Source organism: Trachurus japonicus, chromosome 4, assembly GCF_045865225.1.
Source record: "Trachurus japonicus isolate A0001 chromosome 4, Traja_1.0".
In the NCBI taxonomy this organism is placed as follows: domain Eukaryota; kingdom Metazoa; phylum Chordata; class Actinopteri; order Carangiformes; family Carangidae; genus Trachurus; species Trachurus japonicus.
Window position 1 is genome coordinate 13869851 of NC_140910.1, and position 24655 is coordinate 13894505.

Below are 24655 nucleotides of genomic sequence, written 5' to 3' on the forward strand. Positions count from 1 at the left end.
AAGAATTTAAATGATATGTTATTGAGACTCTGCAAAAAAGGAGCAACATGGACTGCCAAACATCCAGAAATATTTGTGGGATCATTCTGCTCCTTCTGTCCTATATGTGGCTCAAAGGGACGGGTTGTTTTCTCAGGACCTTTACCAGAGGGCCGGGCTCTGCCTGCAGGACAAGAAGAAAGAGGGAAAAAAAAGGAAAAGAGGGAGGGCTGAGTCGGGGTTTGGAAAGACCTTTTCCAGCCCTTCTTCTCTTTCAATTTATAGGTCCTCCATACACACACCCACATACACGCACACACACACACACACACACACACACACACACACACACACACACACACACACACTCACACTCAGATATAGACACCAACAGCAGAGCCCAGCAGACAAAGTCAGGATGTGACATCATCAACAGGAAGAGAAGCCAAACAACTTTTTCTCTCTTTACTGTGTTGCTGCCGAGTGAAGTTGGAGCCTCACGGTCTGTTAGTGGCCGGCAGGGAGGGAGAAGATCCAGAGGAGGCGAGAGGGGGGCAGAGCAGCTGGAGCTAACCTCCACGGGGAGTTTAAAGTCAGGAGATCCGACGCCCAAATCCTCCCTGAACTTCCCACAACTTTCCACCCAGTCCCAGACCCTCCACTGTAGGATTTAAGCCAGGTACAGTGCAGACAGCTTTTTCCATTCATCTCCTGTTTTTAATCTCTCTCTCTCTATGTCCTCTGCTCTGTCTGGTTTCTGCGACATGCAACGTTTTATATGTAGAAGCTAGTGTTTGCTTTTTTGTGTCAGGGCTTTTCTAAGTTTGCAGTGTCAGAAAAAACAACCTATAAAATCATCTGAGTATGCAGGGAGAGCAGCCAAGCTCAGTACGTGATCAGACACGCTTCAGACATGTTGAGGCTGTTCAGGCATGCAGAGGGACGTCAAGTGATCAAAATTAAAGTCTGTCTCATGTGCTGGACAAAAGTCCTCATTGTCTTCAGTGTCCAAGTTAAATGTTTGGATGAAAGTGTGTCTCCCTGAGTTTGAGGAGAGAATGAAGCATTGAAACTTTGAGCTTTTCTCACAAGCCTTTTTGTTATGGACTAATTCAAAGTTATCTCATGACCACGTATTCATGCTCCCCCAGTGGTGAGTTTTGAGCTGAGATCAGGCTGCCTGTGGAAGCTGGTGGAAAGTAAAAGTACCCCTCTCATATATCAAATGCTGCCTGCAGTTTAAATCTTCACCGTTTATTCAAATGAACTCACAGGGTGAAGAGAAACCAGCAAAACTATGAGTTCAGCAGACACGTGAGAGGTCTGAATCTTTTTCACAACAAATAGCCATATCAGTGTTTGGTCTACAGAGTAAGCACAGATGATGGTGCAGAGACAGAAACTTCTACTAAGTTGTGTCACAGAAAAGCAAAACACAGGAAATGTTAAGACTGGCAGTTCGCAAAGAGACTCGGGACACAAATGCGGATATTGTATCATGTTGCAACCACAGTCACTTGAATGTGACTTCACTTCAAATCTCTGAGGGCATAAAGCTTTAATCCTCCAAAGTCCTGAATGGAAACAGGCAAGGCAATGGAGAGTTGCCAGTGTTACTCAATGAAATTCAACCCTTCTAATTCAATAACATGCCTACCTCTATTTCTTAAACACTGTACACCCTATTTCTAGACAATAACCTACTCAGTTGATATTCAAATGCTAACATTTAGGTTTTATTATCATAACAATGCAGGCATGGGCTTGTACTCAGGGAGGTCCCACCCCTAATCAGTGTATCTGCCAAAGAGTTAATAGCCAGCACTAATCTATTGGTTGTGTGTCATATCCCAAGACTCATTTCCCAAGGGAGGGGCTGGTGGTCTGTTTCCCATCAGTTGTCATGTTCAGTGTCAGCTTTTTCCCTTTCATCTACTTCTATAAACCACAGTGCTCTCGAAGGGAGTCAAAGTGGCATTTCCGAGCAATAGAGACCATTGGACATTTTCTCTCAGGTTGCTTCCAAAATCCACTTTCGTTTTTAGTGAGTCACAGCATGCCATTCATTTTCTGAATTATGCTTGACTCTAGTGGCCTGGTTTTTGCCACAACTGACTGAAACAGTTGCTATTTTTATCACTGGATGCCACTGAAAATCTTGTGATAAGGTCACTGTGGTCACGCAGAGCAGCGGATGCAATAACTATACACATTTGAGATGAACTCTCTGGTTTGTTTTACAGGGGTAATAAAGACTTTGGCCTATATGAGTCAATTTAATTACCTTTTTCTTTGAAGATGTTTCACTTGTGAATTTTGATTAATTTCCTAGGGCTTTCTTTGTTGATCATTTGACAATGGGATGGGTGGTTCTGTAGCTATAGTTCTGATGTTTTGGTGACTGATAAGGCGGTGAATTGACAGGAAAAGAATTAGCAGACTTCTCTTGTTTTTCTGTCTCACAGGAACGTCCCACCATCTGAAAACAAGAGCTCCTGGCTATCTTTGCATGACAGATGCTGACCCCTGTCTGACCTCATTTCAGAGCTGAAACCAGCCTGGTTCCCTCTCTCAGGAAGGTCACACGCTATCACACTCAAAACTAATTATTATTCTGGAGAGCTCATTCCCCGCTTATCTCAGGGGAAACGACCAAGTCAATGGCGTTGTGTCTTGGACAAGTGTTCAGCAAAGACAGAACATTCAGGCCAAGGAAGCGGTTTGAGCCGGGCACCCAGCGATTTGAACTCTACAAGAAGGCCCAGGCCTCACTCAAGTCCGGTTTGGACCTCAGGAAAGTGGTTCAGCTCCCGGAGGGAGAGAATATCAACGATTGGATTGCTGTTCATGTGGTGGATTTCTTTAACAGGATCAACCTGATCTATGGCACGGTGAGCGAGTACTGCACCGAGCGCACGTGTCCCATCATGTCTGGGGGGCTGAGGTACGAGTACAGGTGGCAGGACGGCGACGACTACAAGAAACCCACCAAGCTACCTGCTCTCAAGTACATGAACCTGCTGATGGACTGGATAGAGTCACTCATCAATAATGAAGACATCTTCCCCACCAGAGTAGGTGTGTGTGAGGTGTCTATAAATGAAGGCGTCAGTACTGAATGTGTAACCTAGTACATGATGGAGTGTGAGCTGCACTGATGTTTTGCAGCATCAGTGCTGAAGAGCTGCACTGCTCTTCTTCATTAACATCGCAAATGGGATGATGAAGTTCAAGCAGAGGTTAATTAAACAGTAAGGTTGACATTTAGAGGTGCATAAGCAGTTGACTGTCATGTTATTTTATCTCAGAGCCAGATTGGACAATCAACATTTAATAGAGGTGAGAATTTCATCCATAAAGAAAGAGTGAGCTCAGAGGACAATTAGCACAGCAGTTAGCAAAATGGCTCTGTGGTTCTGGATAAATTAAGGCCTTCTTTGTGGACTTAGACACAGATGTGCAGGCAATTTAAATAATAACTTTCCCACAGTTGTGAACAGGTTTTAGTAGCTATTTGTCCTGGGTGTTTCCCTGCTGCTGTTTGTCCAATATGTGCACAATCCTCCCATGGCCCTGAGCAGGAGTAAACAGAAAATGGGGTAAACACATGACGTGTAACAATATGCTTGTGTACATGTACAGAGGTTCTCAAACTTCTTTCTTTGGCGCACCCCTTATTGGTATGACATTAATGCCACCAAATCATGCAAGTCAAGACATAGTGATCTTACCGCTGCCAATGTTCAGGCTTAGCCAATTTTACATTTGTATCACAAGAATTAGACAAAGCATTATTACTTTTAGATATTAGTTTGAACTCTCTGATAGCTTGTTCATTACTTTTACAATTATTTACAATTTTTTCACAATCTGGATGTTAAGTTTCATAATTTCTGTTTTGCCAAATGAGATGATGCTATGAAACCTTCCACCTTTGTCGGTTCTTCAACACAAAACCATTTGACTGAGTTTGACTCACTTTTTTCAACTCTATCAACAGACACTTCATTTAATATAGTATTATTTAGCTAAACGGTTTGCATCATCGCCCACGCGGTGCAGGAGAGCAGGGTTCGAACCCCACTTGGGGTAGTCTGTACCTAACACAACGCAGAGGGCCAGATAACATTGGCTACATATGCAAATCCGATTAGTTAAGAAGACTGAGAAATGATTGTACTTTACAGAGTGTTGTGTCTGCTGAATGATTGGTTTCAGTTGAAAAAAAATGAAAGGTCTTGTCTCAAATCTACAATCAAAAGGTTTTTCAGGTGAAAGCCTTTACATTTCTGTAACACTCATCTCCCTTCTTTGCTCCAGGTGTACCTTTCCCCAAGAACTTCCAGCAGGTGTGCAAGAAGATCCTGAGCCGTCTCTTCAGAGTCTTTGTGCATGTTTACATCCATCACTTTGACAGCGTCTGCAGCATGGGTGCAGAGGCCCACATCAATACCTGCTACAAGCACTACTACTACTTCATCTCGGAGTTCAACCTCATTGATCACTCTGAACTGGAGCCCCTGGTGAGATGATGGTGTGACCTCAGATGTGTCAGGGTGAAGTGAGAGGGAGCAGGAGAGGATCAGATAGATGCTTTCTAATGGGAGAGCTGTCAGTGTCACTTTCATGACTGTCAATCTGGCAGAAAATATCAGCCATCTTGTCGTCTATAACCTCGCTGTGATGCAGCATGCCTGATGAAGTTGACTTTTATCTTTATCTCATTGTGTTTTCCCTGTGAGTGCATGTGCAGTATGGAAATTTCCTCCTGAAGGTGCATGTGCCACGTTATCGTTCATTCTATTCGTGAACATATGAATCGTGTTCTCTCAAATATAATATTCATTTTCCACCACACAAGTTTCCTACTATGAAAGAATATCATAACTGCTCTCTAGAAATGTATTTGGTTTGAAGCAATAGCCCACATAAGAGAAGTTTCTGACATTGTGTAGTCATAGTGTTTTTATAGTTGCTGCTTTTTTCCAACAAAGGGACCATCATCACATATGAGCTAATAGAGAATGGAGCTCCAAAAGGCTTCTATGGCTATCATTATGTTGCTTGGGCTGTGTAATTCTCCCTGCACAGACAAATATGGAGACATTTATGTCAACACACCAGAGAAAAGATAAACCTTGTAAACAGACCCTATTTTTATTGTCTTGCTGCTATCAGTCCTATAGGCAGGATATGTTTCTTTCTCACAATAAGACAATTACATTCCTGATTTTGAAATTGTAGATTACATTCATCAACAATCATTCATTGCATATGTAAGATGTGTTAAACATGTCCTTTGTTTTCTTCTCCTGCAGAAAGAGATGACAGAGAAGATATGCAATTAAACAAAACATGGACAAAGGAGTTTACATTCTGACGTTACCTGAGCCCCGTGAGAAAACACCAGCATCGAAACAATCAAAACGAAGAGCAATTTTACAAAAAGTGGACAGGTCCAAATACGTGCCACACTTCTTCAGATTGGTGGCACTGTACCTTCCCAGATGTTTCTACTTAAAGTAGTTCTGGTGCTGTGATGCCATCATTGTAGGACTTTGTATTGCTTTATAATAATACATCTCCTGTACGTATCATTTTTCTTTACTCCTGCATGTATATGTTTATGTCTGACCTTTTATATATGTTTTGATATACAGTGTTGAGTCTTATTTTGATGAATAGAAGTATGTATTTTATTTGATGTGTTTTTCTTGTTCAAAATTGTTCCAAGCTCGGAAAAGTATGAAGAAATGGTCTAAAAATACTAATGACTGCATGATGTCTGTTTTTTCTAATGTTATGTGTTACGTGTTCTAACGTTGGATGAGGGGTGACACGTCTTCAAACAAGAGAAGAAGTCCAGTTGCTTTTTTACTACAACTCCACAAGAATGTTATGTCGTGCATTACACAATAATACTCACAGGCACACTATCATTATTTTGTTTTAATACTGGATATGAACTCTTTATGGCAGAAATGAATACACACACACGCACACACACACACACACACACACTATGCACATTATGCTGAAATCAACACAGTTCCAGGGCCAAAACCAACATAATATTAAGGCAAATTACACAACATAAATGTAAAGTCTCTAAGTCTCTTAACAAAATAATGAAAATGATGAAATACTGCAGGTATGTGACGACAGCTATACTTCCTTCAGCCAGTGCTGATGTGCCAAAACTCAGAGCCCTGACACACATGTGTAAATAAAACCTCCTCATCACACACACAAAAAAATCCCCTCTACGTGGAGTGGGGTGTGGCAGGGGGCAGCAGAGCCGAGTGACGTAGCGGTGGTAGCCTCATTCCCGACCAATGGGAGAAGGAGGAACGGACGAAGGGGCGGGGCTAGTGTCTGTTTATGTGTTTTCCCGCCCTGTGCGTCACCGACTGTCTGGCTGATGGATCTCAGCTAGCAATGGATGCTTACATCAGTTGGCAGAGGCTTTGACAGACGGGACCTGGCTGGTTTGGACACAGAGTCCAGGTTAGGATACCTTTTTTTCTTTGCATGTAAACCTTTAAACGCTACTACCTTACGGGTGTTTGTATCCAGACCATAGACTGTGGCGAACGGACGTTTAAAGGTACAACGAGCTAGCTCCCGTTAGCTACCTGTGGCTAACGACAACAATAACGTCGGGTTGCTCCATTAACCCTAACTCTAACTTTTTTACCTAAATCGCCTGGTTAATCTTATATCTATTGTCCTCTCTCGGTGACAAACTGTTTAATTTGTGGAACTGATTAAAAACGTTGAGTAACGACGTGGCTATTTTTAGCTGCAGTCGTGGATGGTTGTAATTAACCACCGACATTAACACGGAGCTAAATATATACGTTAACGTCAGTAAGTTATCACCTCGAGCTTTTATATCGTTAGATAGTGTTTTAACAGCAGTTCAGTGCAAACACTTTCCTTCTTAGCACAACGTCAGCTAACGTCAACAGACAGGACACGAAGGCTCTTTCATAGTAATAACCGCAACCAAAGTGAGATAAAATGTGTCACTCGAGAGTAAGAGAAAGAGGAAATATGTGTTTTCCTGTACACGCCAAGTCAACCAAGGGCAGTTGATGGACCTGTGTGTGTGGTTTTTCATTTATGAATATTTATGCCTGTGCTGACGCAGTTTGTTCCAGACTAGCTGAATATTTGTTATGTGCTCTCTCAGTTGGCAGATATGGTGAGGCACAGCGTGATGGCGGAGCTGCAAGCCTTCCAGCACTCTCTCCAGGTAGGAGCTCAACTATTATCACTGGGGATTTCAAAACCTCTAACTTCCTGAAACACGTTGTGTCAGATAGACCATCAAGTTGCCAGAAAATGGCAACACACACACACACACACACACTGAAGGTCATCTACACTGAAACAGAAGTTTCATCACTCTCTCTGTGAGTCATGTACTGACTACCGGTAGTCGTGTGACTGCTTCTGGTAATGTCCAGGGAGAGATAAGGGCGGCAGTTGTGCTTTACTGTATTATCATCAGCCCACTGTTTTGGCAGGTTGCCAAAGGAAAGGATAGACAGCAAGGCTGTAGTAGTAGTCTTGTGACCATCATGTTTACAGTGGTTCATTTTTGTGTGTGTTTCCACCTGCTGGATTGTAAACGTTGTCAACAAAGTGGCAGGATTATGTAGTTCTTCTCGTGCTTACTCTACCATACAACCACCAGATCTCTCTGACTAAACTTTCCCTCCCTCTGTGCCCCCTCGGCTGTGTCTGTTACAGGGTAACTCCCTGGCTTTTGGCCAAGTAGGGCAGAGCTGTGGTGCAACTCCGGAGAATGGTATCTCCACAGAGGAAAGACGGCACCTTTCCCAAGGCCAAGCAGGTACAATGATTTAATTACAGAGAACAGCCTATTGTGGTTGCAGCGTACGTGCTGTGAATGCTCATTTTGCTTCCTGCTTTTGATTCCTCTATTTTGCAACAGATTTTGAGAAAAGCCAGCCAGTGAACATCCCAGATGCAGCTAAAAGAAAGAAGAAGAAGAGAACAAGAGCAACAGACAGCTCCACTGGGACTTTTGATGGTAATAAAACTCAGATTATTGTGGGATTTTAATAGGGGAAAAACAGGAAAACATCTACCATCTACTACCTGGTAAGCACACTCATATCTATTTATTTCCCCAGACCTCTACAAGCTGACAGATGAGGTGCTTGGTCAGGGAGCATATGCCAAAGTTCAAGGATGCATTAGCCTGCAAAATGGGCAGGAGTTTGCTGTGAAGGTGAGTTGGGGTCAGATTACACACTTCTTTACAGCCACACTGTTAACTAAGTTAAGATAAGCAGCTAACTAAAATATTCAGGGGATAGGGATAAATAATATAGTAACAACTTGTCTGTTTTTGTTTATAAAGATCATAGAAAAAAGTGCCGGACACAGCCGCAGCCGGGTCTTTCGAGAGGTGGAGACACTCTACCAATGTCAAGGAAACAAGTGAGTACATTTAGTCAGAGACTTTTTCAAATAAAATCAAATTATAATAACACAGGGGGAAACAGAGTCTTATCAGCTGGAAAATATCTTGTTCCAGGAATATTTTGGAACTGATCCAGTTTTTTGAGGACAGCTCATGCTTTTATCTGGTCTTTGAAAAGCTGCGTGGAGGTAGGTATATTTGACTATCCCACCAGTTGCGATGTCCTTGTACACAAAGCTGTTTGTGTACATGAAGCAATTTGAGATGACTCTTCTCTTCCCTCAGGCTCCATTCTCACACACATCCAGAACCGAAAGCACTTTGACGAGCTGGAGGCCAGTAAGGTGGTCAGGGATATTGCCCAAGCGCTTGACTTCTTACACACTAAAGGTAGGTCACAGAAGGCAACAGGTATTCTACCAAAGTCCGAAATGAAAGATTCTGTTTTTCATTTCCTCACGATGTCAATGTGCTTTTCTACAGGCATTGCCCATAGAGACCTTAAGCTGGAGAACATCCTTTGTGAGTACACTGATCAGGTAAGTGGGCAATGCAAAAGACAGGAAGATCTGAGAAAGACACTAGTTACTCATAAAGCTATTGAGTTAAACAGTGTGATGATGTCTTTCCTCCATCGTCCTGCTCAGGTGTCGCCAGTAAAGATCTGTGATTTTGACTTGGGAAGCGGAGTGAAGCTCAGCAGTGCCTGTACACCCATAACAACTCCAGAGCTCACCACACCGGTAACAGTCTACGCTTTAATCCATCGTAGACACACAAACATAATTAATCTGATGGAGAACAGTTATTTGACTTATTTTTTTGTTGTTGCCCTCTCTCAGTGTGGCTCAGCCGAGTACATGGCTCCAGAAGTAGTGGAGGTGTTCACCGATGAAGCCTCCTTCTATGACAAGCGCTGTGACCTTTGGAGCCTCGGGGTCATTCTGTACATCCTGCTGAGCGGCAGCCCCCCTTTCATCGGCCACTGTGGCACCGACTGTGGATGGGATCGAGGAGAAACCTGCAGAACCTGCCAGGTAGCCCTTACCTTATCAGCCTCGGCACGGACTCAGTGTCCTTATCACTTCACACAGCCATAAACGTTCTTACCACAGTGTTCCCAGAACAAAGGGACAGTGTGCTTCCTCTCTTGTCACCTCTATCACAAAGATACAATTTGAACCGACAACATGAAAGTGTTTGTGTTTTGTAGCAGCAGCCAATGATTTGTACTGTAAAATCTTCCCTTAAGCCTCTTTTCCATGAGTTTAAAAACTTGCTAAGACCCACTAACATCTGGCCTCTGCCAGCAGTGCAGGTTACATGCATTCACACCCTAGTCAAATTATTTATTACTATTTATGGCCTCTGCTCGGAACTGATGTAAACACACACAAGTAAGCCCACTCTTTTTCCTGTTGTAATACAAAGACACTGTAGTCACACCTGTCCCCTGCCCAACACAGTGCTGTTAAACCAGAAACACTGCTGTTACACTACACACGCAATCACCAACTAAAGTGTCATACATAAGGGCTCTGACACTTGTACAGGTCACATGACATGTGACAGATCTGTTTGACCAGTTTGCACGGTGGCTATCAGATCCGTAAATGCCTGTGATGACATTGCTCCTTCCAGTTGCGTCAGAACAGTTCTTCCTTTCATCACTGGTATTACCATCTGGGCACTGATCATCATTTGCAAATTTCTTCCTGAAACAATGACTGATGTATGCTCTGTTTTAAATAGCCTTCACCTACAGGCACCATATTTTTGGGCGGAGAATGTTTACTTTTTTCACCACAAATGACAGCAACAAACGCACACTGACGTCTGAACAGTTTGACAGGACATTGTGTAATCCTCTCTCCTCAGAGCAACCTGTTTGAGAGCATCCAGCAGGGCAAGTATGAGTTTCCAGACAAGGACTGGGCTCACATCACAGGAGGGGCCAAGGATCTCATATCCAAGCTGTTGGTCCGGGATGCCACCCTGCGCCTCAGTGCTGCTCAGGTCCTCAAGCACCCTTGGGTGCAGGGGGTGGGTATCATTACATCTATACACCGCAATAGCTGATTTGGTATTCTAGTCTTGTCTTATACAAGACCATAATGATTCTTCCACTGTTCTGTTTAATTTCAGTGTGCAATTTAGGTAAATTATTCCCCTCCTTTTTTCTTTTTTTCTTTTTTTACAGAACGCTCCAGAGAGAGGTCTTCCAACTCCTCATGTCCTACAGAGGTATGACAGAGTTTAGAAAGTCAAGTCAAAAGTATTATGAAGTTAATAAGGTGCTTCAAAAAAAAGGAATGTTAAGATAAGTAAATTCACATTAAAGCAAAAGCACATTTTGGTATCTGTGCACCTTGGCGCCCCGGTGGCACTCTTGGAAACGAGACAGAATACATTATCATACGTAATAGGTGTTAGAGCTAGTTTCAGTCATGGCCAATCACATTCACTACTTTCATCCCCTTAAAACATGGTTTCTAATGTAGATTTTTTTTCTTGGGGGAATTTTAGTTTAGTAAAAGTTTCTTTTTTGATTTATCTACTTTTTAATTCATTTTGGTCACTTCCTTGTGAGATTTATCTGTCATCACATTGATTTATAATCATATCCAATTCAGTACTACTGCATGAACACAGTATTTTATATTTCTTGAATTTTACTTAATTTGTTTTGTTCATACAAACAAAAATCTGACTGAATCGACTGAAGCTTTTCTGGTTAATATTTATATTGTGATTTAAACATTATCCAGGGAATGAGTAACAAACCCTCAGGATTGTCTCAGATTTTGAGAGCACAAAGGTTGCTGCACTAGTTAGTAGTTATATAGTAGCCCTTATACAGTGCTCAAACTATCAAAGATCCCATAACTTGCCTATTGGCCTCAGAATCTTTTTTCATTTTTTTAATGACATGAACCCATTTATTTAATTTCCTGTACTGCTAGGAGCGCCCAATTTTATCAAATTAAAAAATTGTAATTTTTAAATCAGTGTTTAGTTAGAGGCTACAATTATAAACAGAGTGTCCCTTTCTGTGCTGCAGTTGAGCAGAGTTTTCACATGTGACCACAGGAGAGTTGAGAAATGAGGCAAATGCAGTAACGTTGGTGTCCAGGCTAAAAAGTGAATGCACCTATTTGACAGAATTTGGATTTAAACCCAACAGAGAAACTAAACTGAGCATTTGATAATAAATGCTCAATAATAAAAGTCATTTATGGCACCAAGATAGCAGTGCGTCATTAGGTGATCATCACCGCACCCCGTGGTGCTGTGCCTCTCCTCTCAGTGGGGTGTACAGCGAGTCACCAAGATGCTAAACTGTTGATGGTGAGGAAATGGTCTGCAGAAGAATACCAGTCCACAGATAATGAAGAATTAAAAAGTGTATGAAACGCAGTTTAAAAACAGTCGGCTTTGTCTTACATCCTTCTCCATCTCCTTTGCTCTTACAGGAACAGCAGCACCAAAGACCTGACCCAGTTTGCAGCAGAAGCCATCGCCTTTAACCGGCAGCTATCCCAGCATGACGAGCAGCAGGAGGACGTCGGAGCGGTCGTTTGCTCCATGAGGCTCTCTCCTCCTTCCAACTCCAGGCTGGCACGTAGACGGGCGCAGTCCAACGCTCTGCGCACCAGGGACTTCGCACCTGCTTCAGACGACCTTGCAGCCTGAGGGACTAGTACAAGCCCCCTTTGTCATGTTCTCTGACAGATTTTTAACCTCTACCTGCTCTTTCTGTGTGTGTGCGTGTGTGTGTGTATTGTTTGGACAGGGAGCTTTGTAGGATCAGCCACACATTATCAGAAATGACCAACTGTTCCTGGTGTTAAAGCTCTTTCCCATGGCCAGTAATCTTATCACGCAGACAGAGTTTGAGCACCAAGGGGATGGTTAATCCTTGGCTACCACCTACTAATTGAAAAAGTAGTTGAAACTCCTGAGATTTGTCCAGGCGTTGTTTTATGCTGCCTCGGTTTTAAACTAAGACTTTTTCATTTGAGAGACGCTTTGAGTCACACAGTATAAATTCACATGTAGTGTATTAATAATCACCCCAAAAGGCGGTTTATATGACGATATCCAGTCAGTACATATCATTATCAACACAGCATTACATAGGTCCAGCACAGGTTTTGCAGCTGTTGCTGCCCTAATGCAATATTATGTAATTTTTTAGCTTGAGCTTTTTTCTCATTGTCCAACTGTGAATTGATATTTTATTTAAATGCTTATTATTGCTTCCCTGCCACTGAAGGAAAGGAATGATCTGTCTTTTAGTATTTTAAGTGCGTATGTGATTTGACGCGTGTGTGGATGTATGTGGTTTAGATGATAAATATGGACTACACTTAGAGCAGGCTTGGGCTTTTGTCCCATTTTCCTGCATACTTAGGTCATCCTGGTCTTGTCTGGTGTTTTTAAAAGAGCCTAGGCAGAGCTTAGAGAAAGTGCAGGAATCTGAATGGATACGTAATTAGCTTAGAGAAAGACCCTCTGTTTAGACTCTTTATTTTCTTTTCATTTCTAGCTTTCAGAGCAACACAAGCTACCTGTAGCACAGATGTACTTTAAAATAAGTCACTTATTTATTTTAAAGGGAAATATAGATTTTTTAAAATTATTTCTTTTGTCCAACAATGTGAATTTGACACCTAAATACTTATTTTCAAAGAGGCTTTAACAACTTTTTTTTTAATCCTCATTCGAGTCCGCAACGTTACCTCAAGCTTTTATTTTCCCAAATGTTTGCACGTTTGTACTGTTAAAAAAAAAATAGGAAAGAGGGAGATAAAGGAACACCGACCCAAAAAGAGTTTCTTAATAGGTGTCTTATTAATTTGATATTGCTGAGTGTTTTCAGTCAGAATGACTTGATGTGAGAATTTGAATTGTTTAGGTGATATGTATAGTAGGTGAAGAGAGTGAGAGGGGTTTTATGAGTAGTTGATGTTACACTTGATAGTGAGATAGAGGAGATTCCATACTGGTGTTGAAGGGATTTATTTTTATACAAGTATAGTATATTGTTCAGTTTTGTATTTTCGGTTCTGTGAATGTGCCTATTGAAACAATGATGGACGTACTAAGCTTAAACCTCTGTCTTTGATTTTCTGGTCCATCAATTTGCTGTTATACACTTTGTGATTTTGATCCCTTTTATTTTTATATATATATTATAAAAGAAATAGTTTTACTTTTTTTTTTATTTGTTTCATTCATTGAGGACCCAGTCTGTGTTTGCTGGGGGTCACAGTGACAGTCTATCAATTCTATTTCCCCATAACTGTTAATTTTATGTGTTACCCGCTAAAAAGCATGTCCCCTTATTTCACACTGTTGCCATGGACACCCCATCCCTATAGCAACTAAGGGACTTCATAGGCTGGCAGGAACTGACAGGGATTTGCTCTAAGCGTATACACCCATTAGGAAACAACCACTTTCTATGGTACAGCCCCCTCACTCCCATTAGGAATCATATAAGCACTTGTTTGTTTCCCCCCCATCAACTTGTAATAGCATCAAATGATACACAGTAATTGGTATACAATTATCGAAGGCCATTGAAATTAGTGTCTTATGGGGTCTTGTGCGTAGTGCACTCAATCTGGAGCATATTTTCACTGGTATGCTGTGTTCTCAATAAAAAGATCCTTAACATCCTGTCACGTGTGATCTGTGTGATATAACTCAAACTGTTTGTTCGCCGCTGATTCACTGCAGGTTTACTCAGGGGTTATGATGAGTAAATGTGGGTCAGTTGTCCTTTTGTGTGTGAAGATGATGGAGAGGACCGCCGTGACAGGAAGAGGGTGTGCGATGAACCTGCCCACACACTGACCATCTAGCTTTGCTCTGACAGAAGCTGTGTCCTTGTTGCTTGAAAAGCAGAAGTGTGGTGGAGCTGTGTGTGTTCTTTTTTTTCTAATCTTTTTAAAAAGAAGTAGAAGAGAAAGAGAAGGAAGCAGAAGTAACAATGACTCAGACTCTGGATCCTCCTCGCATACCCACTGATTTCTGAGATCATCTCGGTGTGTCACATGTTGATGACAAAACTTAGATCAGAAGCTGCCTTGATTGGACCAGGAGTTTAAAACAGCTCCACAGCGCCCCCCGTGGCCCATCCTCATTATAACCTGTAGTGTTTGAGCGGCAGCAGCAGTCCACTGTGTTGTTCACCTGCTGCAGAGAGGAAGACCACGAGCAACTCCACACACGGTGCAAAGACGGAGAAACACTGAACTGGATTATGCGTCTGATCTAATGTAAGTGACACTGAGAACGGATCATTATCATTATTGTCAGGTTTTCTGTGCCAGTCTAGTAGGCAGCAGGAAAATGTGATTTTAGATCTGCTTCAGTTTTGCTACTCAATTAAAGCACTATCAAGAAGAATAGTTGTACTGTACTTGCTATGGTGATGCCTCATCCGTAAAATCTTCAGTTTTTGCTGTAAACATGTGTTGGAAATGAATTGATCGGCATAATAATCATAAGTTTTTTGTTTTAATTTCTTGCCACTTCTCCTCATCCTCTCTCATAGGTGATGAGTTCAGTGATCAGCAGGTCATCTGATCTCCATCTCCCAGAGGTGGGGACTTGGACTCGAGACTTGAGACTTGACTTGGACTCGAGTCTCGACTTTGATGACTTAAGACTTGCTTGATCAAATCAAAAAAAAGACTTGGACTCGCTTGGCACTTGAGAGCAAAGACTTGAGACTCGACTTGGACTTGCAACATAGGGACTTTCTCCCACCTCTGCCATGAGACATGGTGCTGCCTGAGAAAACCTCCAGACCGTCTGCTCACAAGAAGGTCCAGAAGCAGCGCGCGCTGTGGCAGCAGAGCCTGCCCTCTCCGGCCCTGTGCTGCGCCTGCGGCCTGTGCATCATGCTGGCTGGCATCAACATCACCCTTGTGGGGGCGTTCGCCTTCGGCACCTTGATGCCCACTGGCAACCCCCCAATCATCATAGGTCCTCTCCTCCTGTTGATAGCCCTGGCGTTCTTCACGGCCTGCTGCGTGGTCAGCAGGAGACCCCCGGCCCACATGGCCCGCAAGGCCAAAGGGGGAGAGAAGTGGGGGCTGATGCGGATGGGGACGGCGGCGTTTGAGATGGAGACGAGCGAGCACACGCTGCAGGACACTACGGCCGTTCAGCTCAGCCCCACCAGCTCCCCCGGCTCCTCTCACAAGTCCAGCTCCAGCCACGGGGCCGACCCCCGGCCCGCCTGCCAAGATGGAGGCGACGAGCTGCAACTATCAGAGATGTGTGGGAGAGGAGGAGACGACCCCACCTTGACCTCTGACAGCAAGGAGGGCGACCCCACAGAGATGCCGCCTCCTCCCCACAAGACTTCTTCCTCGACATAGCATGGCCTCCTGTTTCAGTGTCTGGATGTTCTGTGCTGTTAAATGGAAGTGTCTTTTTATGATTGGCAGGACTGGTTGGCATTTTCAAATCTAAAGCTGCAGACAAAATATCCTAACAAAAGCATGTAGTTGAAAATGTGTTGTGCAGAAGCCACCTCATGGGGTAACTTATTCAGTGTGTTGTTGAATGCTTATTGCTCATCCCTAGGATGTATATTAATTTTCCAGGAATAGAAACAGGAACAGGAGATGATACCTTAATCCAAGTGCCTGTTTGTGTGTTTCTTTTTTGCATAAAACATCCAGTTAAGGCCGATTATCCTGCATTCACGTCGTATGGATCAACTGTGGTTAGTGCTTGTCATCGTATACGTTGGGGAAAGAAGATGAGTGTGTCCTGCCAAGCTTCTTCTCTGACTCACGAGACTGCTCCTTTTGACAGAAGTGCTGTTATTTATTTTTTCTCTCTTTAATACTTGTATCAGCTGTGGCGCGTGAGTGTGTGTAACCTTGAGCTGTGTTAAGATGGATATTCAGGAACAAATTAGTGTTTTACCTTCAGTGAATTTGTTTGTCATGTCGCAGTAACCATGGTTATAAGACTTATTAATGTTAACACGTGCCTCTGTCTATACATTTTCTAAATAAAGACGAGAGTTTCTTGATTGTAAGTGACTGTCCGTGGCGTGTTTCTGTTGTCGGCCAACACAGCAAATTAATAACATGGGTTGTTGAGGATTCCCTTTGTGTATCATCCATAAAAGCAAAGCCATAAAAGACACAACGGTACACATTTGCGGCTGTGGGGGAAAAAAAAAAAAAAGGTGTGCAGCAGGTTGTGAAGATAATTCGACCGTTATCTGAGAAGAGCCGGCGGCCGCAGTGCAAACAGCTCCTCCCTAACATGTTGCCCATCACTTGGCATCTGACCCAACAGCTGCTGGCAGAGGCGAGAGTCCTGTTTACTCATCATTATACATCTGCTGTCCACAAACACAGCGAGACGCGGTGTGATCAGATCCCTGCACACAACTCAACCACTGGAAAAGATAACAGAACAGCCACCGCCTGCAGTTGTTAACATCTTACTGTGTGTGTGTGTGGATCGAGCTTTATGAATGGCAAGAGGCGTGGATGTCTGTATTCACAAATACAACCGCTGGCTAGTGTTTCTATAAAGAGGATGACATGTCTTGGCAACCTGTAGTCATTTTACTAAACTAGTAATGAGGTCATGCTGCTCTGAGTGCGTGCAGGATGGCACAGAGAAATAGATTTGGAGCTGAGTTGCTTCAACTGGGAGAAGGTTCCTGTAAATGAGCAGGTTTTATACAAACAATAAGCCCACACTGTTTCCCTTCCTGTCTTTGAGTGTAAATTGCACATAAGGATACATGAATAAGAAATGGTATGAGAGCTAAAACTGTAACTCAGGATTTCACCTCTCATTACTGATACATATTCACCTAATGAAACCAAACAAACCAAAATATCTAATCTTTCTTGTATGAAATGATACATGAATGTATATTCATTTAATAATTTAGTGTCATATTTGTTGATATTATTTATAAGCTGTGCATATAAAATATAATCTATAACTGTTTTTTTTGTTTTTACATACTATTCCTTATACAATGTATATATTCGTATTCAAAAGTTGTTTCTATTTTATTCTTTCTCAATTTTTTCCTATGAATTGCTGCTTATCTTAATGATACATGATTTCAGTATATGATAGACATGTAAGTAATCATGTGTTGATCATCAGCTCCTAATTGCTCTGCAGCTCTTCATCAGCAAAAGAAGAGGAAGAAGAGTCGGTACTGGAGTGTGTGGATGGACTTGGAGCTCTCACTCTGTCTCTCTCTCTCAAAAAAAAGAGGCTCTGGCACCACAATAATGACAAAGGCACCTGTGAAAACTGAATATGTTGGAAAGCAGAACATGTCATTGCAGACCAAACCGAGGTTCTGACCCCTGCCCCTTCCTGGTGCTGTAGACTCGTGGCATCCTTTCTCTGCCCCCACACCAACACACAGTGCTGTGACAATAACCCTGCAGGTCTTTGCTCAGCACAACACAAGCAATAGAAAAATAAGTAACAGTGGATGGCTTTGTCACCATATTTCAGCAGAAGTCTTATGAATCTGTGCACACAGTCAGAATGTCTTTATCCAGTAAGTCAGAAATTCATTTGGCACAGACTAGGCCTATGTCTCAATATTTATTGATTTCACCATACGCAAACTGGTATACATCAGCTAGAATCACAAATGTGATCATTTGTGAAGTTTCATTATGTGACTTTAAAAACAGATATCCCAAAAGATTCCAGCTCCATTGATGAAGCCCAACACCCAGTCTTATGACTCCACCTTGTGGAGAGAAGACAGGAGCTTCATCAGAGCCCATGAAGAGCAACACAGCTGATGATGAATCCCTGTAGAGTAGTATGGTATTGTATGTGAATCAATCATTCCCTCTGTTGTCTGCTGCTTCAAAACAAGAAACCATTTCAAGTGTACAGCTTTCTTCTTCCATCAGCCCTTAGTTCCTTCTCATTTTAACTAGCCTATATCCTTTGATTATCAACATTTTTAAACAGCAACTGTTGAGTTATAGTCATAATTAAATATGTTGTTGTTAGAATCTCATTATTAAAGATAGCCTATTGCTGCTATCAAAAAGTCAACTGACAGTATCTCAGTCATTACAGTAAAAAAAAAAAACAGCACAAGGTGATGACGCGCTGCTTTTCGTCACTAGAGGGCAGTGTCGCCTCTGCTCTGAGGCAGCGGGGAAACGATCCCGTCCATTTCTCGGGTAAGTAAATTTGTTTGGATTCAGTCTTTCTGCTTTGATGAGATGTTGAATTTAGACTAGAGGCACTGATTTCCGCAAACTGCTACTGACTGCAGAATAGCTATATGTCGACTATAAAATGAGGTTTGCTCATTGTTGCTTTACTCGGACGCCTGGTCTTCACTCCACTGAGTTTGAGCTTTTCAGCTTTTTTTCTGAGGAGAAAAAGTGTCTGTGCTCACCTTAAAAAACATGTGCAGGTTGACCTTGCACCATCACAACCAGTTTGTCCAGTGTGCAGCTTAAACATGTGCTAATGTGAAGACTTGAAAACATCCAGCAGCATAAACACAGCGAGCTGACTTTTTATTGACTTGAGCAATTCATATTTAAAATGCTAACCGGTATGCACATCCAAAGGTTTTTGTTTTTTTCAATTAGAGAGAAAAAAGGGGTTAGAATTATTAAGTGAATGAAAAAATTAACATAAGACTGAAATTATTAGTAAAGGGATTTTTTTTAATAAACATCTCAAAGGCCTCTATAAAAAAAATCTGTTTTTGTCCAACACTATTAACTTACAAATCATAGTTCAAATTCAATGAAACAAATACAATCATTAACAAATAAATACATTATTTGCAATGGAATAAAATTTCCATCTTCACTGATCAGCATCATTTCAGGTTAATGTTTATTACCTGCTAAATGAGAATGTTTCTTGATGTAGATGTTCCCAAACTCTTTGAAACAGAGGAAGTTTAATTGTTTTGTTTGTTTTGTTTGTTGAATGAGTCACAGTTTATGCTTTCTCCTATTCAAGGTGTTTTGGCCTTGAATGCCTCACGGCCTCTAGCCGCACTTGTTCAAAGTGCCCGCCTGCGCTGCTCCGTCCTTGGGCCTCGTCCAGCCTCCAGCTCATTGTGTATCCGAAGAACACAGGCAGCGATCCTCCTGCGGCCCTGAGCCACAGCAGGTCATGTCTGAACCTCCGCCTGAAAAACACATTTCCCTCAGGTAATACACCACGCTCCCAGATAACTAGAAGATAGAACAATAGCAAGGTTGCTGTGTCTTTGACCTCGTCTGCGAACATAATCATCACCAAGGGGAGTGACCCCCCCCCACGCAACCCCGTGTTTCATACACACTGAACTTCCTATGCACAGGATGGGCATGCATACAGTTTCTGCCCCTGCATCTCTGAAGCTATTTGTCTTTCCATCCCTTTCTCAGTTGTTGGGTAGAACGGGCATTTAATATCCCACCTCCTGAAATGAAGCACCATTAATTTTATCCTTCTTTTCAGTTTGCAAAGTGTCCCTCCAAACAGCAGCCGCCTCGATCTAATTCCTAATGACTGTTGTGAGTGCTGACTCGGCTATTGTAAAACAAATGATATCTGTGTCTTGTTGGAATAATCCTAATCTATTTCAATGGAAGGGGCCGCATTAAAATGACAAAAAAAATGGGGAGGGGGGCATATTTCCATCTCATGATAAATGTGCAAATGTCCACCAAAGCTGAATCAGACACCATATTCTAATGGCCTGATTGCTCGTTCATTTCTCGCCTCATTCTCTAGCAGCCCTGCTCCCTCCTTTTTAATGCGGAGCTGGTCATATTTTGTCCCAGATTAGTATAGACGCCGGCTGACAGTTGCCTCTGCTCAAGGTATTTAGCAGACATAATTCATTCATAGATCTAGAAGTGCTCCTATTTGTCATCCCCATTTTTTATGCTCAGCCTCTCCACCGTCGCTCATTCCTCTGGGTGGTGGTGGTGATGTGTGTGTGTGTGTGTGTGTGTGTCTCAGGGGAGATGAGGGCAGGGGCAGTTTTCAGCTGATGCATTAGCTGGCATATGCAAGCAATGAATTATCAAGGAGGTAAAGGAGTCAATTATCCACTCTTAAAGAGGGGCTGGGCCTGTGTGGCCTAGGGGCCCCTTTCCATATTTACCAAACCATTTCACAAAAAGGTACGTTGGGAGACCTAGGGAGGAGACGGTGAGCAGACAGCACACACACACACACACACACACAGGCGCGCTTACATGCATGGACACACACTTTCATTTATGACCCTTCTCCAGCTCAACCTTGCACCTTCCCGTCACTTTCCCTCCTGCACATGCTCAGTGCAGCCTCCTCTGTTAACAAGGACAAGCGGTGACGTTTCAGATCTGTATATGGTAATAATCCATTTTATACACACCAACTCCTCAAACTGATTTGGGCTGAGCTGGAATAGCCACGCCATGACCGTCAGCCATTTTGCCATGTCCCAATTCTCTCCCCTGACTCCCCTCAAATCAAAATGGGGCCCTGATTGACTGTGCCGCTCTGACTAATAGAGTGGATATGGTAAATGAAATACCCGGCACTTTCATTCCAAAGTCTCTTACCCCCTGTGTCCCCAGTCACTTTGCCATGACATATTTTCAGAGATTGAGCGGTCTATCCTGTTTTTGATGAGGACGGGCTGAGGCGAGGTGCACGCGGCGGTGACGGTGATGCCTCAGAGCAGCCGGGACCCTCGGACATGGACGGCCGAGCTGACGGGGCCTCTGGTGACTGACGGGGCTGACACTTAGGGAAATGAGGTCGTTAGACAGCATTATGAGTGGGCTGATAGCTCGGTAATGGGTTTTAACTTTGGAATTTAACACAGAAGCCCGTCGGGGATGGGTTTGACGTGAAGGCAGACAGGTGGGCTCCTCCAGAATAAAGAAGACAACTCTCAGGAGCATCAGGAAGGGGAACAGGCTCGGGTGAGAGGGTGAGAAAAGGGATGAGGAAAGGGAGACAATGTCGGTAAGAGCATGGGAATCGCTCTAAAAATAAAGCACAGTGGACGGTGATCCTTTTTAACACAAGGAAATCAAGAACAGCAGTGGAGTGACTTCACTTTGGATTCCTTTGGTTGTGAAACTTAAAAATAGCCTCCTCTGTCCAGATTGCTGTTCTTTCAAACTGTTTTAATCTGTTGGCACTCAAACACAAAAAGTACCAAATTCTAAAACAATGAACTATTTCACATCCTTTGTTATGTTTCGGAAAGGTTTATAATTTTGCACGCTGTATGCACACAGCTTCCAAGCTGCCTTGAGTCTTAAGAAAGGGCGTCTAAATTTAGCACATAATGATAAACTCTTAAGTTATAAGACATAGGCTAATGCGTAAGGGTGTTAAAACCAGTGGGATAGTTTAGTGGAGATTAAGGGACGTATCAAAGACTTGTGTAAAGCTCCATCAAGAGCTGTGCGGTTGTTTGGTGGGCATCTGCACATGCTTTAAAAAAAAAAAAAGAAGAAGAAGGGGGGGCAGGAGCGGCTCACAGAGCTGCCAGTGAGTGACTGATAATGTCTCAACATCACTCCCATTACTCCTTTTGGCTGTGCTGTGAAAACGAATGGTCCACTTTACTGCCGCCTTGGACCTCGCAGGTTCTGTTCAGGAGGAAGATTTAGGGGGGCATTATGGTCATCCAGCGCAGGGCAGGACAACTCACAGGAGAGGATGAAATGGATGAGGTGGGGTAGAATGATGGCAGCAGTTTCATTCATACCTCCTGACTTGGTTTGGGGAGGGATGAATCACGCTTGGCCTCTGCGAGAGGGTTACGGAGGGGAAAAAGAAGGTCAGGTTTTTACAGCAAGATTTTTCAGTGGAGCAGTAGATGAGGAGGGTTGGCAATACAAATCAAGTCAAGAAGCCTCACAGTGTGTTTCGGCTCCGTGTCCTGCAGGCATCTCTTTCACGGCCCTCTGGAGAGTACACACCTAATTCACCCTCATCAGAACAGTCCGACTGGTCAAGAAGTGATTTCTGGTTTATTAGTTGTAGACTCTTGTGTGTGTGTGTGTGTGTGTGTGTGTGTGTATACACTAGTGGCAATCCCATTTCTTTTCATGTCGAAAGTGTTAAGTATCTTTCACAAACCGCCACTGCTTTAATCAGCATCTGTCAGGGAATTCATTATGCCACTTTCATTGGCTCAAGCGAACATAAAGCCTTTCTTCAGAGTTGTGAAAAAAGCTCGAAAAAATAACAGCCCCTTTCATTACCAGAGGTGTGGATGATCGCTGCAGCGGGTTTAAGTGACAGGTAAATTGCAGGTTAAGTGGAGAACACAGTCTTTTAACAAGAGACTCCAGGCTCCTGCAAATCCTCCTTAGTCTTTAATCTGAATACAAAAGGCAGGGGCGGGGGGATTAAATCTGACCCCTCAATGTTCTGTTTGTTCCAGATTCCACTCAAGGGCCTGCTGTAGCCAGCAGAAGAGTCCCGCGGTTTGCATTTCCCTTCATGCCATGTGGCGGCATTTAAAAACAACACCGTCCACAATGCTGTCTCTTCACCGGCTAACTTCCCCAGGACAAAGGAGAGTCAGGGGTCACCAGCCTCCTCTCTCATATCCACACTTTGTCGACCCTTAGCGCAAGATGTAGTTTGAAATTTCTTAAAAAGGGACTGTTTATTTAATTGTGTATGAAACGCCGTAACGCGGCATCATTACAGTTCTGTGATGTGGAGTAAAAAACAAATCCGTCTTTATTTAGCAGCAACGGCGGTTAGAAAGAGGAAAAGGGGCCGGGGTGAGGCAGGCGGTTAGGGCTTGCCGAGAGAAAGGCGCTTTGGGTTGTCAACGTTTTAGAGGCTTAGAGTCAAACCTATCCGGGCTCAGGAGAGAGGAGTCTGGGTGTTAGGCAGGCAGAATGACTCCTGATAGAAGGAGTTTGCGGCTCAAGTCGAGAGGAATCGTCTTGGCTCCCGGATGAGGCGAGGACTAATTGATTCTCTGAAGTTTCCTGTCGCAGAGCCCGATTACAGGTATGACCGGATTAAAAAAGGAGAGGGGAAAAAAACAAGGGATCTGGAGGAGGGAAATGGTAAAAATCAAAGAGAAAAGAAGATGAGGGCTGCCATAGACGGATCAGCATCGCTTATACGCATTGATGTGCTCGCTTTTGTGTGTGTTTTGTTTGTGTGTGTGTGTGTGTATATGTGTGTGTGTGTGTGGGTATGTTCATGTGTACACACGCCGGTGCAACTGTGTTTGATCTCTATACTCAGTGGCAATCATCAGGTCACATTGCAAGGCCCCTTTCTCCAGCGTGTTGCACAGGAGCACATTGTGTTGTAGCAGCATGCTTCCCCTAATCACTCACTTCTGGTTAACACGTCTCAAAGCCAGAGGCATGTGTCTCGCCTGCCCATAACAGTCCATGACAAGATTGAGTACTGAGGCATGTGGGAGCCATAGTGAGGCGGGCTCGAAGAGAGAAGCCTCCAGGAGAAGGAGAGTTAGGGCGCATATCTAGACCTAAGCTGTCATGCGTGCGGCTGTAATGGCTTGTTTAGTGGCAAAGTCCAATCTAGGGCCCCAGAGAGCCATTATTCCTGGACTATCGATCGGGCCCTACGGCCACCACAGCTCGGGCCCCTGTCCCTGATCCTGTTCAGTAATAAGCGTACTCATGTCAAGGTGGTAATTATCATTGATCTGTAGCTGCTGTGACAGGGCAGCGGCCCCTTGCCGTGATTCATACCTGGCATGGGGCTACTGGACTTGAGGCACAAAATCACCAAGTTGCGTGCAGCTTCTGGTGGCACTGCCATGCCCACTGCTGGAAACAAAGGAGTAAGGAGAGGGATTTCTGTTTTTTGGGTTGTTTTTTTCTGCTGATACTTTCTGGGTGGCAGATTAAATGACCAGCAAGATGTCTTGCTTGGCATATTGTCCAAGAGATCTGAAAGGTATAGGACTAACACTGTTCTCTTCTAATGAAGTATCCTGCAGAAAGTTGGGTAAACTTTCTCTCCATACATTAAACCTACTTCTCTCCTCTTGCTGTCCTTTACTTGCACTGGCTAGGGTGACCCCCCCCAACACCTCTCCCCAGGTTATCAGTAGTGAGATCTGTCCCTGCTAATCTGCCTCTGCGGCGACTGTGAAGCACAGTGTGCAGGGACACAATGTTACTGTACAAGCTTCATTAATATCTTCACTTT

The 24655-nt window shown here is 43.3% G+C and overlaps 3 protein-coding genes across 4 annotated transcripts; all 3 read left to right on the forward strand.

The window, feature by feature from the left end:
* Positions 1 to 329: 329 nt before the first annotated feature.
* Positions 330 to 5745, forward strand: mob3c (MOB kinase activator 3C). Its single transcript, XM_085774126.1, has 4 exons — positions 330 to 658; positions 2445 to 3057; positions 4300 to 4502; positions 5298 to 5745. Exons 2-4 carry the CDS (start codon positions 2640 to 2642, stop codon positions 5325 to 5327), a joined length of 651 nt encoding a protein of 216 aa, XP_085630252.1. The 5' UTR covers positions 330 to 658; positions 2445 to 2639; the 3' UTR covers positions 5328 to 5745.
* Positions 5746 to 6406: 661 nt separating this feature from the next.
* Positions 6407 to 14122, forward strand: mknk1 (MAPK interacting serine/threonine kinase 1). Of its 2 annotated transcripts, none has more exons than XM_085774128.1 (14): positions 6407 to 6473; positions 7173 to 7237; positions 7738 to 7840; positions 7943 to 8041; positions 8145 to 8242; positions 8375 to 8454; positions 8552 to 8625; positions 8723 to 8827; positions 8921 to 8976; positions 9085 to 9180; positions 9280 to 9474; positions 10316 to 10480; positions 10638 to 10681; positions 11911 to 13195. In XM_085774128.1, the coding sequence occupies exons 1-14, from the start codon at positions 6422 to 6424 to the stop codon at positions 12128 to 12130; spliced, it is 1452 nt and encodes a 483-aa protein (XP_085630254.1). In that variant the 5' UTR covers positions 6407 to 6421; the 3' UTR covers positions 12131 to 13195. The 2 variants fall into 2 exon arrangements, with proteins under 2 accessions (XP_085630254.1, XP_085630253.1); XM_085774127.1 differs by having other exon boundaries at positions 6425 to 6486; positions 7175 to 7237; positions 11911 to 14122.
* A 258-nt stretch (positions 14123 to 14380) lies between these two features.
* On the forward strand, positions 14381 to 16463 carry LOC146988607 (transmembrane protein 275-like). The gene is made up of 3 exons (XM_085775407.1): positions 14381 to 14724; positions 15003 to 15050; positions 15230 to 16463. Exon 3 carries the CDS (start codon positions 15232 to 15234, stop codon positions 15832 to 15834), a length of 603 nt encoding a protein of 200 aa, XP_085631533.1. The 5' UTR covers positions 14381 to 14724; positions 15003 to 15050; positions 15230 to 15231; the 3' UTR covers positions 15835 to 16463.
* Positions 16464 to 24655: the final 8192 nt, after the last annotated feature.